At 54.5% G+C, this 18512-nt stretch overlaps 3 protein-coding genes across 3 annotated transcripts; all 3 read left to right on the top strand.

The window, feature by feature from the left end:
• The first annotated feature begins 1089 nt into the window (after window positions 1–1089).
• Window positions 1090–4529, top strand: KVR01_006247 (uncharacterized protein). The gene is made up of 6 exons (XM_044791780.1): window positions 1090–1647; window positions 1852–2136; window positions 2199–2732; window positions 2800–2973; window positions 3042–3638; window positions 3706–4529. The coding sequence occupies exons 1-6, from the start codon at window positions 1423–1425 to the stop codon at window positions 4381–4383; spliced, it is 2493 nt and encodes an 830-aa protein (XP_044645050.1). The 5' UTR covers window positions 1090–1422; the 3' UTR covers window positions 4384–4529.
• A 2415-nt stretch (window positions 4530–6944) lies between these two features.
• On the top strand, window positions 6945–9252 carry KVR01_006066 (uncharacterized protein). The gene is made up of 2 exons (XM_044785304.1): window positions 6945–8088; window positions 8167–9252. The coding sequence occupies exons 1-2, from the start codon at window positions 7177–7179 to the stop codon at window positions 9190–9192; spliced, it is 1938 nt and encodes a 645-aa protein (XP_044644869.1). The 5' UTR covers window positions 6945–7176; the 3' UTR covers window positions 9193–9252.
• A 538-nt stretch (window positions 9253–9790) lies between these two features.
• On the top strand, window positions 9791–15323 carry KVR01_006408 (uncharacterized protein; the record flags this gene model as incomplete). The annotated part of the gene is made up of 2 exons (XM_044782432.1): window positions 9791–10092; window positions 10150–15323. Exons 1-2 carry the CDS (start codon window positions 9918–9920, stop codon window positions 15321–15323), a joined length of 5349 nt encoding a protein of 1782 aa, XP_044645211.1. The 5' UTR covers window positions 9791–9917.
• Window positions 15324–18512: the final 3189 nt, after the last annotated feature.

The following is an 18512-nucleotide window of genomic DNA, read 5'->3' as shown; positions in this document are numbered from 1 at the left end:
TTGGCCGAAATGGAATCAATGCCTGTCGCGGCTATGTCTAACGATGGGTTCGATGTGGCCCTGAACAGGGGTTCCAGGAATTGAAGTCCTTATCATCGGCTAATGATAAACGTTTCCACAAATATAAACTCGCATAAGCTTTCCCGAGCAAAGGGATGGGGACTCTTATCAGCGGGCCACATCGCACAGTCCCTTTCACAGCATGACGCGGAAAATGCGTGTCTCTCTTGTGCCTGTCGCTCGAACGTATCAGCAAGGAAGTGATGAGAGGGCGTGAGCCATAATGACATCCTTTTGAGCCTTTTGCCGACGCGTCGAAGATCTTCCTCCGGATTTGGAACGATCTTTCGAACAGGTCCTGTCATTCGCGGATCCTTGTCAGCCAAATCACCCCATTACGGGCCAGACTACTGTAAACGAGCCTAGCGCGGGCGTGCCCAGGCTGCTGGCGTATAGCTAAGTCTGCCCAGGAAAGCTTGTCGTACTTTGCCGTTGAGCTAAGCCTATAAGGGATGTGGGCATCTGGCTGAAATGTTCTGGAAGAATGGGTGCTCATTCTGAAATGAAGACTGTTGTTCGCGTCATGACCGCGCCGCTGCACGAAAGGGTGTAAAACTTAAGGACTAGGGTCACGAGAACTTGTACTAGTAGCCTCACATCGCTGTTCTTTGACTAGCTCAGAACCTAAGTATGGTTTGCTGAGATTCTTTCAGGTCCCAAACCTTGGAAGGCTCGAGGTGACATCCGAGTCTGCGGTCAAGTGGTGTGCGGCTGACTCCCTCAAACCCCGCGCCGGGGCAGGGCAGGTCTCCGACGCAGCTGATCCGGAACGTCGGTCTAGAGTGCCTGATAAAGGTCAGCGCGAGCCATTCTCTTCTTGGCAGGTGTTTGACCAGGTTGGTTCCTACCTTTCTCCTTCCCCGGGTTGGGTCTGTGGCCTATTGGTTACCGATAGTGGTCTCGTGTTGATTCCGGTGATGGTTCGACGATCATTCGTCATTCAGCGACTCCTTCAGCACCTTAGCTTCAGGACGCCCCCTTGCCGCCTGATCCTTCTGGCGCGCGGGGAAGCTTCGATTGTGCTGTGGCGTCTGGGTTGCATGCATGGCATTGGTCCACTGGTGATATGACGGAGATGGTGTTGGTCCCTTTGGAGCAGGGGGCCCGACAGGACAGACCCTGGACGGTGCCACCTTGGAAAGCTTATCTGGGTGCCAACCCGCATGCCCTGGTTTGTGCAACTTTGGGGGAGAACCTGCTCGGTGGGTGATATAATTACCACGTCGATCGCGCCTGTTCTCTGGTTGCGCCCTGTGCTTGTGTTCCCCTCTGTATCTTGCGTATCCATACCAGTCCAATTGGGCCTGTCCGGAATCGCATTGAGGCTGCGGGAGTTCTTGGCTGCGCCTTGGATACTGCAACATGCCGTTCAACATCCGAAAGCCGTTCGCCCGGCGGACGACTGATCATCCCGTGACTGAAGGGAACGCGCCCACCAACGTCAGTGAAGTCGACGCTGATGGCAAGACTGTTCCCCGAACCGACAGTCCTGGTCAGGAAGACGCCGCCATCGCCTCCGGCGTGGATCAGCTGAAGAAATTCAAGAAGACGCATCAATGGGACTATAACCTTGATTATGACACTATTGTACGTTCTGACACCTTTCTATTCACATATGCATATGCATATGCATGTCGTTGCCGGCCATGACTGGTCGAGGGTGTTCTTGTGTCCCGGCAGAAGATCATAGCAGAAGATCACAGCAGAGACGACGGCAAGGTGTTGCCATGTGATCGATAGCAGACGCTCTGGAACGAGTCGCGACCATACTTGGTACTAACCGATGGACAGGAAGCTGCCACTAAGGTCGCTGAGACCGACGATGTCGAGAAGAAGGCCAACTTCGAGCACGCCTTGCTCGAGGAGGACTCACCTTACTTCGAAGTCAGAGCCTCGGTGCGGAACTACGACGAGGAAATGCCGGCAAACACTATCAGGGCTTGGTTTATTGGTCTGACCGCGACTACAATTGTCTCGGCTGTCAACCTGCTGTTCTCTCTGCGCAACCCGTCAATCAGTATTTATGTCTACGTTGTGCAGTTGCTTGCGTATCCGGTGGGATGCGGCATGGCTCGTGTAAGTCACTCTAAACACTACCAGAACGAACACAAGGTATCTGACAAACATTGGCTGCAAAGATCCTACCGAACCACGAGTTCAACACATTTGGATTGAAATGGAACCTCAACCCTGGCCCCTTCAACATGAAGGAGCATGCCATTATCGTCATGATGTCATCTGTGTCTATCCAGGGTGGTGTCGCCTATGCCACCGACGTCCTGCTGGCTCAACAAGTTTTCTACAAGCAGCACTTTGGCTGGGGTTTCCAGATGCTCCTGGTACTCACCACACAGTGTATTGGGTTCGGCATGGCCGGAATCGTGCGCCGATTCTTGGTCTGGCCTGCTGCAATGATCTGGCCTCAAACGCTTGCCCAAACGGCTCTTATGTACACTCTCCACGACCACAAACCGACCGATCCCGCCCTTGCAAATGGTTGGAGCATTGGGAGATACCGATACTTCCTCTACGTCTTTGCTGGGAGCTTTACATGGTACTGGTTCCCAGGCTGGATTGCCCAGGGACTGACCTATTTCGACTGGATTTGCTGGATCGCGCCCAACAACATGGTTGTAAACCAGATCTTCGGCAACAACGCTGGATTCGGTCTTGTAAGTGTCGCAACCAGAGCCCTCTTCCCAACTTCTACTGTGAATCGAGCCACAGCTGACCGGACAGCTCCCAATCACTTTTGACTGGACTATCATGACTGCCTTCATTGGCAGCCCCTTGCCATACCCTCTATTCTCTATCGTGAACACGCTGATCGGTGTCTTTATCTTCTTCTTGGCGGCCGGGCTCGGAGTGTTCTACACCAATACTTGGTGGACTCAGTACCTACCAATCGCGAGCGTAAGTCAACTGCGATGACCATTGTCCCACTGCATCAAGTCACTCACTTACATATCTGTTCGTATTAGACACACTCGTTCGACAACACCGGTGCGGCATACAACGTGACAAAGATCCTGACGCCCGAGAAGACACTTGATGTTGCCGCTTACAAGCAGTACTCGCCCCTCTTCTTGGGGACCTTCTTCTCCCTCACTTACGGCGTTTCCTTTGGCGCTTTGTCGTCCGTCATCGTGCATACGGCCATCTTCCACGGTGCTGAGATTGTCGAACGCTGGAAGTTGGCGCGGAACCAGGACGCCGATGTCCATCTCAAGATGATGCGCAAGTATAGAGACACCCCCAACTGGTGGTACTACGCCTTGTTCGCTATCTTGTTTGCCTTGTCCATGGTTACGGTCCTGGTCTGGGACACTCATCTGACGTGGTGGGCGCTGATCATTGCGTTCCTGCTCTCCATTGTCTTCCTCGTCCCTATCGGCATGGTTCAAGGTACCACCAACACGCAGCTCGGACTCAACGTGTTGACCGAGTTCATGGTCGGTTACATGCTTCCGGGGCGGCCGATAGCTATGATGCTTTTCAAGACGTTTGGCTACATCACAATGGCTCAAGCTCTGTACTTTATTCAGGACATGAAATTCGGTCACTACCTCAAGGTCCCGGTAAGTCATCCCCAAGCCAAACCACTTCTGCTCCTCCGGCCATGCTGACGGAATGCTCTCCCGACAGCCCCGTATTACTTTCACCGCGCAAGTCGTTGCCTGTGTCTGGTCCTGTATCGTCCAAGTTGCCGTCTTCAACTGGGCACTCGGAACCATCCCAGGCATTTGCGAATCGGACCAGCCCAACGGCTATACCTGCCCAGGAGCTAGTGTTTTCTACACCGCATCCGTGGTCTGGGGCGTCATCGGTCCGGCTCGCGTCTTCGGCGCCGGTGGAATTTACTCGGCGCTCCAGTGGTACTGGCTGGCAGGCGCCGCACTTCCCGTCATCACCTACTTCGCCGCCAAGCGGTTCCCGCGTAGCAGCATTCGCTACCTGCACTGGCCGCTTATCTTCGGCGGTACCGGCTGGATTCCCCCAGCAACAGTCTACATCTACCTGTGCTGGGGTGCCGTCGGCATCTTCTTCAACGGCTTCCTCAAGCGCCGCTTCAGGGGCTGGTGGGCACAGTACAACTACATCACGTCGGCGGGTCTCGACACCGGCTTGTACATCTGCACTCTGATTATCTTCTTTGCTCTCATCCTGCCCCAGAAGGTCAACCCGCCTCAGTGGTTCATGAACCCACCCGCGGATGGAAACCCGAACATCACCAACGCCTTCAACAACCTGGATACACAAGGTGCTTCAATTCCACTGACAGTGGCGGATGGAGAGACTTTTGGGCCAAAGGAATGGAAATAGGCAAGTTACTAGGAGTATGGGGTGCGCGCTGTTGTCAGAAGGGCATCTGGGCAGTGTATAATAGCAGAAATCTTCACTGAGCTCGACGCAATCGTTAGCGCGGCGGACTTTTGGGCTTGAACTTGTTCAGATATTGCTAGGAAATAATCAAGAGGATTCCTTTTGCGCTATTCACTGTGTTACCAATGCAAGACACCTCGACTTCATGGTGAGAAATATTCTAAAGCGAAGCTTGGAGTGGCCGCCGTCTCCGCCTGTGGCATGGTGCAAGTCCTTTTGAATCCATCTCCGACAAGGCACCGGTTGTGAAGCAACACAACCTTCAAAGTCTCGCTGATGCTAGCCTGGCCTGTTTCTAAGTTTGGTAGAATTTGTCACCCACTACCATAGCGAGGACTTGTGGAACAAAACCATAGAGATGGTATCAGGTATGATCAAGTCGGGTTCGAACTTACTGTCGGAGTTCTGATACATATATACACTTAAACAGTGCCATCGAGCTCAATATCGGCATCATAGTGTCCTTCTCGCTGTATCTTCCGCATCCTGTCACGAAGATGAAGCTGCAACAGCGTTCGACCACATCGACCATCCGGAAGCGCATATGCTCTCCGCTTGCTGAAAGCAATGGTCGAAAGAGTCAATCGACGACGACGGAACAAATCCTTTGGCAACTCACTACGTAGGGAAACGTCTCTATCAACCAGTAGATGGACGCTACCCAAAAGAGGCCACCATAACGGCTCCCCCACCTCCCGTCCGCGATTATTCCGGATGGCCAACACTACCCCACATCCAGCATATTTGGCACGGACTATCCGGTTTCGGGACTTCCATGTGTTCAGACTAGCCTGTGAGACGCCGTTCTGCTGCCGTGTTACATTGGGAGAGCCTCCGCATTAACCCAGTCTACACATGGAAATCTCGGGCGAGAGCGAGCACCGCGGTACTTTGTGTAAAGGGAAGAAAGGCGTGTTCGAAGAGATGAGACCTAGATTTGGCTTGTAGCACAGATCGAGAATGCTGGACCGGGGCTTGACTAAAATATTTACGACTTGCTGTTTACCCTCTCGAATGGAGCTATATGTGTCCACCTAAGTCTTTGAAGGCCGTGTCTTGATATGCGGCAGGGTTTCGCCCGGCTGTGTGACGTGTTTTATACATACTATGCACTGCGTCTTCATCTGCAACTGTGCAAGTGGACGTCGGGAGCCTAGCCGTCCCTAGGTAGTAATTTACCCAGGCATGAAGAACGTGTCCGCGGTAAGTTCAACTCGACAGACTCACTGACATCCATGGATTATGCTTGACGCTTTGGCAAGGCTGCAAAGTGTTTTACCAGTCTTCGCCGAGCCTCGAGCGTAATCATCAGTCAACGGGCTGTCCAGATCCGCAGACAACCTTGAGATCTCTTCAGACAGTGCTCACGTATCTTACTTTTGCCCTACATCGACTCAACGGGGGCGGCGCACGTGGCTCTTTCCCGGCATTTACCCGAGCTGGCTCGCTTCGCGGGTAACTGAATTTGGAGAGCTTCAGGAAGCTCTAGTCCGATCGTGTGTTTATGATGACATTGAACCTTACCAGTGATCTTGCACGGGCTTTCTGGAAAATGCAAACCCCAAAGCTTGGAGGTGTTGCGATAAAAGATGACCCATCTGCCCAGTCTAAAAATGGCCATCGCCAGTGTCTTTGCGTGTTTTGGCGCCTTTCGAACATGCCACACTGTGCCAGTGTAATTGGCCCCGATACAAGATGCGGACAACGTCGGTAACCTAATCTTGGTCGCTGCGTGCTTATCTGCCCGAGAAACAAGATCCTGAACAAAGTGCACAGATACTTGAAAGCCAGGCCAACTCGCACTCAAAATACGGCAGTGACCAACACTCTCGCCTGGCGTAGCTAGTTAGTATCTGTACCTGGATAGTGAGAGCAGAAAGCTCCGACGCTCCAGATGTCTTCATGCCAAAACGAGGAGTCCGAATCTTCTGACAGATCGGCGGTCGAAAGACCAACCCATTAATAAGAACACGCAGGCATGAACCACTGGAGTAATGATACGCACCCGGAAATAAAACGCCTGAGTCGCTCCCAGCAACAGGGCTAAGCAAAGGTCGCCTGCAGCGGCAGGCCGCCCGGCCGAGGTTTAGACGGAGTTTTCGCGAAACCAAGACCAGACAAGACAAACCAACACCAGCACCTTTTTTTAGACCACACCACACCGGCTAAACCTCGGCTGCAGTAGTCCAGCGCGAACCTGTCAAACGACTTGTCGCCCTCGTGCATGAGCCCCACCGGGATGATCCCCCCTCCGGATCCCCTGACCCACGAAAAGGAGAAACGCAACCGGCTTCTGCGCAACGTCGGGGCTGCATTTCTGGCGCTTGTGTGGTGTGGTGTTGCTTCGCGCGCCAAAAATGCAAGACCAGCTGCCGCGCAACGCCTGATTTGTCTATGTTGGTGTTAGGCCGTGTGCTTATCCGTGGTAATCCCGACTGTCTGGTGGGCCGTGAGACTTGCTTGATCTGGACATGGCTTGACATCGTGTGAACGAGAGGGGTCCACATGCGTCCTTTCTTGGTCTTCGTCTTGTTCTACCGGCTATCATGTAAGTTATCTTGCCTGACGGATCTATCGTATTTGGTGTCTCTATCCACTTCTTTCTTCTTATAAGTCCTTTGCATGTCCTAGAATTGCCGATAGACCCAAGAAATGCCTTTCAAGATTGAAGTGAGAACGATTTGAGTCTTTTTGGTTTTTGCTCCCTGTACTTTGCAGCATCAGTGCTTCATCATGACGGCCAACGATTTAAGCCCGAGGCAATCCTCTGCCGGTCACAGACCCACGCCAGACAACTACTCCAGAACTTTATCGCCGAAGGCGACGAAGGCGGCCATGTCGAAGCCACAAAACCCGTACAATGATTCCAGCCTCTCCGTCGACGAGCGAGTGGCGGACCTCCTGTCCCGAATGACACTGGAGGAAAAGGCAGGGCAGCTATTCCACAATATGATCGCGCCCGGCCCGGACGGCACACTCTCCGAGGGCTACCCATCCCACGGGGCACCAGCGACCCGGTATCTTCTTGAGGACAAGAAGATGTCGCACTTTAACCTACTCGGCCCCATCTCGGATCCACAAATGGTGGCCCGCTGGCACAACAGGGTGCAGCAGCACGTGCTGGACCACACAAGGCTCGGCATACCCGTCACGCTGTCGACGGACCCGCGCAACCACTTCGACACCAACATCGGCACCGGCTGCAGAGCGGGTGCCTTCAGCCAGTGGCCCGAGACGTTCGGTTTCGCGGCGCTGCGCAGCCCCGAGCTGGCGCGCCGGTTCGCAGATATCGTGCGGCAGGAGTACGTTGCCGTCGGGCTGCGCGTGGCGCTGCACCCCCAGGCCGACCTGGCGACCGAGTACCGGTGGGCGCGGGTGAGCTCGACGTTTGGGGAGGATGCCGACGTGGCTTCTGAGCTGGTGACCGCCTGTGTCGAGGGTCTGCAGGGCCGGCTGTCGAGGAGCGAGGACGGCCTGGACAGCGTCTCGACCACGACGAAGCACTTCCCCGGGGCTGGCCCTGAGATGGACGGGGAGGACTCACATTTTACTTATGGCAAAGAGCAAGTTTACCCTGGAGGAAAGTTCGAGTACCATTTGGAGCCGTTCAGAAAGGCAATTCTGGCTGGAACAAGGCAGATCATGGTATGTTATTAGGGCCCACCTGAACTCCCGACTTGATGCTATGAGGAACTTGAGAGCTAATCATGCGTGGTCGCCTAGCCCTCGTATGCGATGCCAGTCGGGACTCAGTACGAGCAAGTTGGGTTTGGCTTCAACAAGGGAATTATAACAGGCCTCCTCCGCGAAGAGTTAGGCTTCGAAGGCGTCGTCCTAACCGACTGGGGCCTCGTGACGGACGCAAAAATCCTGGGCCAAGACCTGCCGGCACGAGCTTGGGGTTGCGAGCACCTGAGTGAGCTGGAGCGAACGGTCAAGATTCTCGACGCAGGGTGCGACCAGTTCGGCGGAGAGTCGGTGCCCGAGCTGGTCGTGCAGGCGGTGGAGCAAGGGCTCATCCCAGAGGCTCGCATTGATGAGTCGGTCCGCCGGGTGCTCAGGGAGAAGTTCGTGCTAGGCCTGTTTGACGACAGGCGCTTCGTGGACGTGGAGAAAGCCGGCAGGGTCGCGGGCAAGCCCGAGTTCGTTGCCCTCGGCGAGGCTGCGCAACGGGAGGCGTTCACGATACTCAGCAACCACGGGCAGGTGATGCCCATCCCTGCCTCCCAGCACGACAAGAAGTTCTACGTGGAGGGATTGGATGCCCAAGTTGCCCGCCGCCGGGGCCTGCAGGTCGTCGACACGCCTGACGAGGCCGACATCGCGCTAATCCGACTGAAAGCTCCGTCCCAGCCCCGGCCGGGAGGCTTCGAGTCGCTGTTCCGGTCAGGCTCGCTTGAATATCCCGAGGAGGAAGCGAGACGCATCTCGGAGCTGATCAGGACGGTGCCCATATCGATCCTGGACGTGTATCTCGATCGCCCGGCTGTCCTTACACCCATCGTCGAGGCGCAGGCAGCTGCCAGCGCAGACGGCTGGGTTGGAAGCGCGCTGACGGCGAATTATGGCAGCAACACGGATGCCTTCCTCGACGTCTGCTTGGGCGTTGGCAAATCATGGCCTCGGGGCAGGCTGCCCTTTGACCTGCCAAGGTCGATGAAGGCTGTCAGCGAGAGTCGAGAGGATGTGCCCTTCGATACAGAGGACCCACTCTTTCGATTTGGCCATGGCCTTGGATATGCGAATTGAAGTTGGCCTACCGGATTTCCTTGGCAAATACCGACGTGGGAGAAAGGGGAAGTGATGCGCAAGGGTTGGGGGTAGCTGGCAGGTGGGTGGGTAGGTGGGTCCCCTTTGGGTGGGGAGAAACGGCACAGATCTCCGTTTCAAGCGTACGGAGCAAGATAGGGCAGAATGAGGCTCACGGCGACGCACGGCGACGTGACAGTCTCGATAATGCTTAATTCAACACGATAATATCTTCAAAGTATGAGAAATACCCAAGCAGCTGATTTGTATGCTTTGGATTTTGGCTCTTATTTCCCACATAGGGCTGGAGACCCGTCGTAGCGAGAGAGCCGTGGACTTTGAAGGTTCCTGGTTGGAACGTCATCAGTGGGACGAACGTCTGCCTGAAACTAGACGCTCGGTGCCAGTTGCAGACCTCCGTGCTTGTTTTTCAGAGTGCTTGCCAGGTATCTTCCCGCCTGCCTGCCGAGCCTGCAGGTGCATGGGCAGGTGCAGATAGGTGCAGTGCAGCTGCAGGAAGGAGCACAACAAGCAAGCAGCAACCTCTGCACCGAGTCAACACGGAACACGCTGTGCAAAGGCAACCTGTGTCCTCAACCGTTTTCCCGCATCAACCACGTTCTACGCCCACTGCCCATCTCATATTCTCCTCTCTCCTCCCCCTCCCACAGTCGACCCTCAGCAACAAAACACACCGCTGAGGCCTATCGCACACGTCACACAGCATGGCGTCGTCGACTGAGGACCAAGTCGGCCCTCTTGGGCCTGCAGCTTGGTACAAACTGCTGCACCCTCTCTCGGTTGATCTTGTTGGCGATTTCGCAGGCAAGGAGCTGTTCGCCATCCACGGCGATGCCCTCATGCTCTACTGCATCACCAATGCCAAGGTCGACCTTGCCAGTAAGTGCCTCAACTGCCATGCCCTGACGATCACTAGCTAATGTGTGACCCTCGCAGGTGGTTTCCAGCTTCTGCACGCAATTCATGCGGTTGAGAGCTTCCTCACAAGGCTGCAGGACCGTGGCTTGAACTTCCATGTCATCTGGTTCCGCGACCACGAGGCACTGTGTCTGCCGCGTGAAGCCACTGATGTGCTGTCACCCAAGTACCTATTGATACGGGCAATTCTCATCCGCCATCTCAACAGGCAACAGCCGTCGCAGGACGCTGTCGCCACTCAGGATGCCACGGCCATATCCTTCGAGTTTGACGGCCTAGATAGCCCGTCTTTCCATGACTATCTCATCAACAATGCTGTTCACTGCTTCATGTGTCTGGATGCTCCCGCCTTTGGGGAATGCTCCGCCAGCTCAGAAGAGGCTTACCTGGGCATTGCTCATCACTTCGCAGCAAGAGGATACTGCCTCGCCTTCATAAACAGCGTCGAGTTCTCCAGCTCGAGGGTCCGTGCGTCTGTCATGTCGCCGTTTCCAAATCTGCAGCGCGCCCCGCTCTCCATACCCCAGCCTCCAGCGCGAGAGGACAAGAGTGATGGCGCAGACCAAAGTGACATAGGAACATGGTCACCATGGGGAGACGACGAGCCTCTGTCTCTTCGAGAAGCCATCTCATTACGTGCGCTTGCCATCATGGCAACAGCGCACAAGGATGACCCGGCCGAATTCTCGGCCTTTGCTTCAGCATTCATCATTCATCTCGTTCTCCTGCGACAACTGCCTCTCTCACAGCGATCTTTCGGTCCCGTCCAAGATCGAGGTGAGATTGACACGCAGGCTTTCTTGGCAGAATTCTCAAGCACAAGCGTCGCCTTACTCGATCAAGCTGCACATTCCTTGCATTGGGACCTCTTCGACCTTTTGGACGGAAGGCTCCTGGGATTCATCCTGAGCCAGAAGCCACAGCTTCCCGGGTCCTTGACCCCAGCAGTACATGCGTTTGCAAACAAGCTGCAGGAACTGACGAGTGTTAGTATTGGGCAATCCCTGTCTGCTCTTCAGTCATCGACGGATTCTGCTCGGCAGAGTGTCCAGAATGGCGAGGGTGTCGTGAATGAACGTGGCGTTCTACCCTTCAGCCATCCTGCACTCAACGACTATCTGCAAGATATCCGCCTTGTCCCAACGGACGACTCCGGGAAGGAAGCCCTTCCCAAGATCTTCAGAGAGCTGACACATTGGCACAATGCCCGTGTGTCTGTGGCTAGCAGACGCCCTCCGCCGCCCAAGAACTGGCGGGAAATGAGGGCCGATCAGAAGCAGATGGCCAGTACAATCGCATACTCGGCGAGTCTGAACAACGCATCTGGCAAGCGTATCGAACCTGAGGTCATCATCGGAGGCATCAATCGGGACCCGAGCTCGGCTCCCAAGAAGGAAGTCAAGAAAGAAGCCAAGAAGGAGAACGACGAGAAGAAGCCCACTAAACAACCAACACAGAAGGGTGGAAAGAAGGGCAAGGCGAAGAGTGGCAAGGAGCTGGCCATGGAGGCCCGTCAGGCTATACAGGACAAGAAAGCCTCTTCCAAAACAAACGACAGGCTGGTCTGGTGGGAGCAGCGGTGCAGGGAATTGTCCTCGGAGCCAGACTTGATCAAGCGATATCTCAAGACTATCAAGTTTCTCAATTCTCTGTCTGGGGATCATGCATCTTCTATCGGGGCTGAAGTCTCCTTGTATGCTTGCAATGTCCTCGCTGCCATACTCGTCCAAGCAGGGGATGCACCCAAGGCGAGACAGAGCCTAACAGCCCTGATTTGGTCTATCATTCGCAGCATCGACAACTCCAACCTGAGTCCGCCTACTGCTAAGATGCTCAACGTTCTTGCCGCGTCTCTGCAAATCCCAGCAGAGTTCACTAGCGATCCCTCTTCGCCTTCCACCAGAAAACTTCCATTCTCTTGCGTCTTCGATGCCAAGAACGGGGTCACGAACCTGGCACCTGTCAACCTCGACTTCCAACTACAACACTGTGGACCGTTCCTCGAGCGAAGTTTCGATCCTGCCCCAGATAAACGTGTTCCCTTCAACCCGGACGGTTGGCAACGGGATGTTCTCAATGCCATCGATGCAGACAAGAGTCTTTTCGTTGTAGCCCCAACCTCTGCCGGTAAAACATTCATCTCCTTCTATGCCATGAGGAAGGTCCTCAAAGAAACCGATGACGGTGTGCTGGTGTATGTCGCACCAACAAAGGCTCTTGTCAACCAGATTGCTGCCGAGATCCAGGCGCGTTTCACCAAGTCTTACAAGCACGACGGCAGGTCTGTGTGGGCAATTCATACTCGCGACTACCGCGTCAACAACCCGGCGGGATGTCAAGTTTTAGTCACGGTCCCACACATCTTGCAGATCATGCTGATGGCCCCGTCTAACGCGGAGCATGAAAACTCATGGTCGCGACGCATTAAGCGCATTATCTTCGATGAAGTCCACTCCATCGGCCAGGCCGAAGATGGAGTCGTCTGGGAGCAGCTGCTCCTTTTGGCACCATGTCCTATCATCGCGCTGTCGGCTACCGTGGGCAACCCCGTGGAGTTCCGGCAATGGCTTGAGAGCACAGCCAAGTCGAAGGGGCTTGAGTTCGAGACAGTCGTTCATCAAACACGTTACTCCGACCTGCGAAAGTTCTTATGGAAACCTTCCAAGGAGTACGCTCTGGACTTCTTAGACCCGGTCGAGAGACTACCCATCCCTGGTCTGGACGACAACGGCGCAAAGTCCTCGAACTTCTTCCCAATCCATCCGGTGGCTACTCTGGTTAACAGGAACCGCGAGACCCTCGATGATCTCACCCTGGAACCCCGTGACTGTCTCCTTTTGTGGAAGACCATGGCAAAGCACCAGAATGCCGATTATCCATTGAGCCAAGATCTGAACCCGCCAAAGGCTTTCCCCAAGGTTGCAACAAAGCCCGATGTGGCCATGTACGAGGCTGCCTTGAAGAAAACTCTTCACTCCTGGATGCTGGATCGGAACTCGCCTTTCGATGCTGTGCAGAAGGACTTGCAACCACAGTGCCATGTTCCGGCATCTTCACGTCAAGAGCTTGAAGACTCCGCCCTCCCACTATTGACAGACCTTCGTACGCAAGGTGCCTTGCCAGCGATATTGTTCAACTACGACCGTAACGCCTGTGAGGATATCGCCTTCCGCATTCTTGCTGACCTGGAAGAGGCGGAGAATGAATTCAAGGCAACTGATGCCGCCTGGAAAAAGAGGATCGCCAAATGGGAACAGTACAAGAAGGACCAGGCCAAGGCCGATGCGCTCAGACAAAAGACTACTAAGGCCAAGGCGAAGGGCAAGCGTGACGAAGATGATGTGCCTGACGGTCTGATGGACGATGACCCGAGTACAATGGCGGGTTTCAACCCAGACGCCCCTCTCGAGCGCTTCTCCCTCGGTGACGAGACCAAGCTGACGCGCACTGATCTGGAGTGGATGATCTGGTCGCTGCGCTGGAAGAACCTCAATCCTGCTATTTTGAACGCCCTTCGCCGCGGAATAGGCATCCATCATGCCGGTATGAACCGCAAGTATCGTCAGATCGTCGAGATGCTCTTCCGAAAGGGCTTCCTCACTGTTGTCATTGCCACTGGCACCCTAGCCCTAGGTCTCAACATGCCTTGCAAGACGGTCGTCTTCTTCGGAGACTCCGTGTTCCTGACCGCCCTGAACTATCATCAAGCTGCAGGTCGTGCAGGTCGAAGAGGATTTGACTTGCTCGGAAACGTCGTCTTTGTCGGCATGCCCCAAGAGCGGGTGTACGAGATTGTGTCCTCCAGACTGCCTGATCTTAGGGGACACTTCCCGCTGTCGACCTCTTTGGTGTTGCGGACACTCGGCCTACTACACCACACCAAAAACTCGGAATACTCTGTTGGTGCAGTCCAGTCATTGTTGTCACAGACAAGATTGTATCTTGGTGGACCTTCTGGTCAGCTCTCGATTAAGCACCACCTACGCTTCTCCATCGAGTACCTTCGAAGGCAACACCTTCTTTCTGAGGATGGTACTCCGCTCAACTTTGCTGGCCTTGTCGGGCATTTGTACTTTACGGAGAACTCTGTGTTCGCTTTCCACTCCTTGCTCAAGGAGGGCTATTTCCACAAGCTGTGCGAGAAGTTCCGCACTGCGTCCGAAGCCACGCTGCTGGAGATTGTCCTGGTACTTTCGCACATTTTCGGCCGCATCTCGACCAATACTTTCAAGAAGGACTGGACCGCAGCCGTCACCAGATCTGACTCGATCGTTTTCCTCCCCCCTCTGCCGGAAGAAGCTCTGCAGACTCTGAGGCAGCACAACCAGGAAACTCTTGACATATTCAAGACATATGCAAGCACGTATGTCCGACAGCACTTGGACGACAAGCCGGACAAGCAGTTGCCTTTCACCAAGACTGAAGCTGGAGCGTCGAAGAGCGTTCTAGGCGAAGGGGACCTCGAAGGGATCTTTGGCGAGGGCCGCAACCCGCCGACAAAGCTCCGTTCACCTTTCCATGCACTCTCCGGCTTCGGCGACAACTCTTTCGGTTCGATCCACGAGCTTTGTGAGACAGTTCGAAGCGAAGTCTTCCTGGAGGAGTCGGCAATCCCTTACATCCCCTTGTTCCCTGACGACACTAACGGTGTCCCCTGGAACGCATACCTCTACGATTTCTTCAAGCACGGAGATATGGAGGCCCTGGTCAGGGATAACCACATCAAGAAGGGAGACGTCTGGTTCCTCCTCAAGGACTTTTCCCTGGTGCTCGCGACCATCGTCACGAGCTTGACAAACTTCCTGGACCTCGATGCTGCCGCCGACTCGGACCTTGCCATGATGGACGTCCAGGACGCCGAGGACGCGGCCCGCGAGACCTCCGATGCCCTGGAGCCCGATGACGCCGCTGGCGATATGGCCCACGGAGCCCTTCCTGTTCAAGAAGAAGCCTCCAAGAAACCGGAGGTAGCCGCCCCGGCCCCGAAGAAGAAGAAGAAGGTGGTCGACTCGTGGGACGACGAGGACAGCAGCGAGGATGAGGCTGCGGCTGCAGAGGCCGCCGAGGCCGCCGCCAAGGCTGCCGGCCCCGCGTGGGAGGGCGATGGCGAGAAGAACCTAGGGCAGGTGCTGCGGATGTTCAAGATGGTTCAGCAGCAGTTCGATGAGAAGTTCAGGAAGCAGTGGGCTTAATTCTGGGGTGTTTGGACGTCTGTATTGCGTCTTGCATGCTGGCTGTTCGGTTGTTAAAAGTGCTGTTACGACGCGGTGCCTCGAAGGCGCATACTTGGCTCGGATGGACATGAGAAATGAGCGTTTAAATCATAGATCCGGATGGTCTAGATGATAGACAGCCTATGTGAGGCGCCGCTCTTGATGCGTCATAGAATGCAAAATTGTTTGATGTTTTATTTGCTCTCTCGTTTCCCAAGCCTCAAAGCTCCTCGTGCCCCGTTTCAACTTTATCCCGAAAGCCGACGCTGTAAATCTTTCCGCGTGGGTTGTAATGGAGCAAATCGTGCATACTGTGATGAGACCTGTCAGCCTTTCAGTCTACGTGATGAGGGCAGCCTGGTGACATACATGTCCCATAACTTTGACTTCCGAAGCTTGAACTCCGTGTACGGGGCCGTGTCGGACTTGGTGGCGAGCCACTCCCTTGTCTCCCGGACGACCTTATTGGCTTCTCTAACTATCGTATTAGCATTTACATCGCTTGCATCTGCTTCTGTACATGTTTTCACCTACTCATTCAGGTCGTAGCCGTCGGGATTGTGGGGTGCACCTATCACGTCTTCTCTGGCTAGGCATTCTTCAACAGTCTCGATGTAGCGCTCCATGCTTGCCTTGTCGACGGGCGTGGTTTCCTCGAACTGTTGGCTGTTATGAGAGTTATTAGCAAGGCATGAGCCAATCCCCGCCGGTTGTCATTGAAGGAGTACGCACTCGTCGCCGAGCCCGTACCGCTCGATGAGCGCCACATCTGTGATCAAACGGGTGGTTTTCATCTGGAGGGACTGTCAGTATGCAAGCTCCTTGAAGCGGACGGTTGAGAATAGTAGCTGGTGCCCGTACGTAGATAGCCGACACCTCGGCGGTCGTATCTTGATGCGCACGTCAGCTAACTTGGTATGCAACGCGGGTTCCGTATTCTTGCTTTAAACTTACTGAGACAGCGAGCGGTAACTTTAAGGATACTGTTGGACTAGGTTTTGTTAACTACATATAATGCAGCATTCATCAACGTCCCCCTCCATCCGGGAGAGGGCCGGTGCGCCACTTACATCGAGCTCGAACGACACCTCGACAACCGGGACATGCCGCGGCGCCCGAGGGATGCCTGCGAGCTCCAGCTCAGCCACTAGCAAGTTGTCCCTCGCCATCACGCGGTCGCCCGCAAAGACGCGGATGAGCATCGACTCCTGGTTGTCGTGGGCCGTGGTCAGGTTCTGGGCCGTGCGGGTTGGGATGGGCGTGTAGCGCCTGTTGATCTTGTGCATGTAGCCCTGGCTTGTTTCCTGGGGTTCGGATGTGTTAGCACAATTTTCAATCATCCGAGCAGGTCATATCGAATAGAGGAGGTTGACTGGTTTCCTAGCTGTGAGTGGGTAGTGAGCCGGGGAAGCCCGTATTCATACTAGACAATAGATCTGCACAATGTTGATGGGGCCCCGTGCTCGCGGTAAAAGTCCATCTGGGGCGGGAGTAGCTCTAGCTTCAAGGTGGACTTACGAGACCGAGGCTGATCGGGATGACCTCCACATAAGTGATCATATCGTCCGGGTTCGACATAATGTCGGCCTGGATGGCCGCGCCTTTCAGGACGGCGTGTTCTGGGTCAAAATCCCCGTTGAACTCGAACCTATTCCGTAAGAGACCCTCCAAGAACCACGTCACCTTTCAGAATTGTTGTTAGCTCCTACCGAGATGATATTGTGGGCGGGTCGCACCATTGGAGATTTGCTGAAGCCGCCAATGGGAAAGACCTTCGCGACATTGCTAATATTCGAGGGGATGTAAGTAACATCTAGGGGCCATTCATGCCCTCGGACGTATGCGGAAAAGAAGCGAAACCAGTAAGAAACGTCTTTCTTCGGGACTGGTTCGCTCTTCTCCCATTCTATCGACATGTTCAACTCTTCTATTTCATTTTCAGCGCTTGATTTGTGGAAGGAGGGATTGAACAATGAGTACGTACGCAGCAGGCGCTGGAGTGGCTCAAGCACAGTTATAGAAATGTTAATTCCCTTTTCTTGACTCGACTCCTTCAACGTGCAACTTGGCAGACCAAGGCAGTGCTCGAGTATTTGAGCCCTTAGGCAGTATGCAGATTCTCCGAATGATCTGTTGCTCTGGGTAAGCTCTATACTCTGTTCCAATTCGATTTGGGCCCGCTGGTCGAGAAGTGTCCCTTGTGCAGCGCACTGGGCCGTGATGCTGGCATGTGTTAGCCTCCCTATTTCGGAACGGGGAGAACGATAACATTGTCTCACTAATACACAAGGCGACGATTATGAATAGGCGTGATGGTTGGCACAGATACCGTTGCCAGCCGTTCAAAGACCCCTTGGTCCACGAAGACGGCAGTGATCTCGGTCTTGCTCGCGCCAAGATCCATGATGATGAAATTGGCTTCGTCTTCGATCCAGTCCGAGTCGATTTCGTACGCGAGGCCAGCCGCCGCATACTCATTGATGAAGCGCAGTACTTGCAGACTCACTCCGCTGCCGGCGACCTTGATGCCACGTCTCTGGAGATCGTTGAAGTGGGCCGGCACGGCCACCACCGCAGAAGCGACTTTTTCGCCGAGCTTATCTCCCGCCTTGACTTGCAGACGGAGCATGAGCATACCTAATATTAGTTCCGGGGAGAACTCGCGTTCTTTCCCTCTGATGTTCATGCTGACGGCCGCCCAGCCTCCCTTTCCTTCAACCACGCGGTAGGGTAAACCTTCGAGCGCCTCCTGTAACTTGGGGTCCGACCACCTTTGGCCGATGAGAAATTTGGGGTCGCATACGGTACGAGCTGGATTGTCTGCCCTTTGTGCCAGTGCTTCTGTGGCGGAGGTCAGGTCACACGCTGGCAGGAGATAGTTCAGTGGAGAGAAACGAACCTTCGCCTATCAGAATAAAGGGAAGCCGATCAAAGTTTGTGAAAGCGACACAAGACGGCATTTCGTGTAAAACTTCAAACTCCCTCAGGCTGTCTCTGATTATTCCTATTCGAGAAATTTTCTAGAAACTGTCAGAACGGTCGGCCAGTCCGTTGAAGTTCAAATGAGACAGCTGATGGACGGGGAACTTTTGGACCTTCTAGCTTGGTAATACTCACACTGCCAAGGTCCTAACGGACGAATCGAAATCAGTGTCTATTCCTTTGAAT

The sequence above is a fragment of the Diaporthe batatas genome, assembly GCF_019321695.1.
Source record: "Diaporthe batatas strain CRI 302-4 chromosome Unknown Contig00006, whole genome shotgun sequence".
Classification (NCBI taxonomy): domain Eukaryota; kingdom Fungi; phylum Ascomycota; class Sordariomycetes; order Diaporthales; family Diaporthaceae; genus Diaporthe; species Diaporthe batatas.
The sequence above is the reverse complement of the archived record's forward strand: the minus strand, read 5'-3'. Positions and strand labels throughout refer to the sequence as shown.

Coding starts and splice junctions, on each gene's coding strand:
- KVR01_006247 (XM_044791780.1), top strand. CDS start 1,423: ATGCCGTTCAACATCCGAAAGCCGTTCGCCCGGCGGACGACTGATCAT. Junction 2,137..2,198: donor TGGGATGCGGCATGGCTCGT/GTAAGTCACTCT, acceptor TTGGCTGCAAAG/ATCCTACCGAACCACGAGTT. Junction 2,974..3,041: donor AGTACCTACCAATCGCGAGC/GTAAGTCAACTG, acceptor TGTTCGTATTAG/ACACACTCGTTCGACAACAC.
- KVR01_006066 (XM_044785304.1), top strand. CDS start 7,177: ATGACGGCCAACGATTTAAGCCCGAGGCAATCCTCTGCCGGTCACAGA. Junction 8,089..8,166: donor CTGGAACAAGGCAGATCATG/GTATGTTATTAG, acceptor GTGGTCGCCTAG/CCCTCGTATGCGATGCCAGT.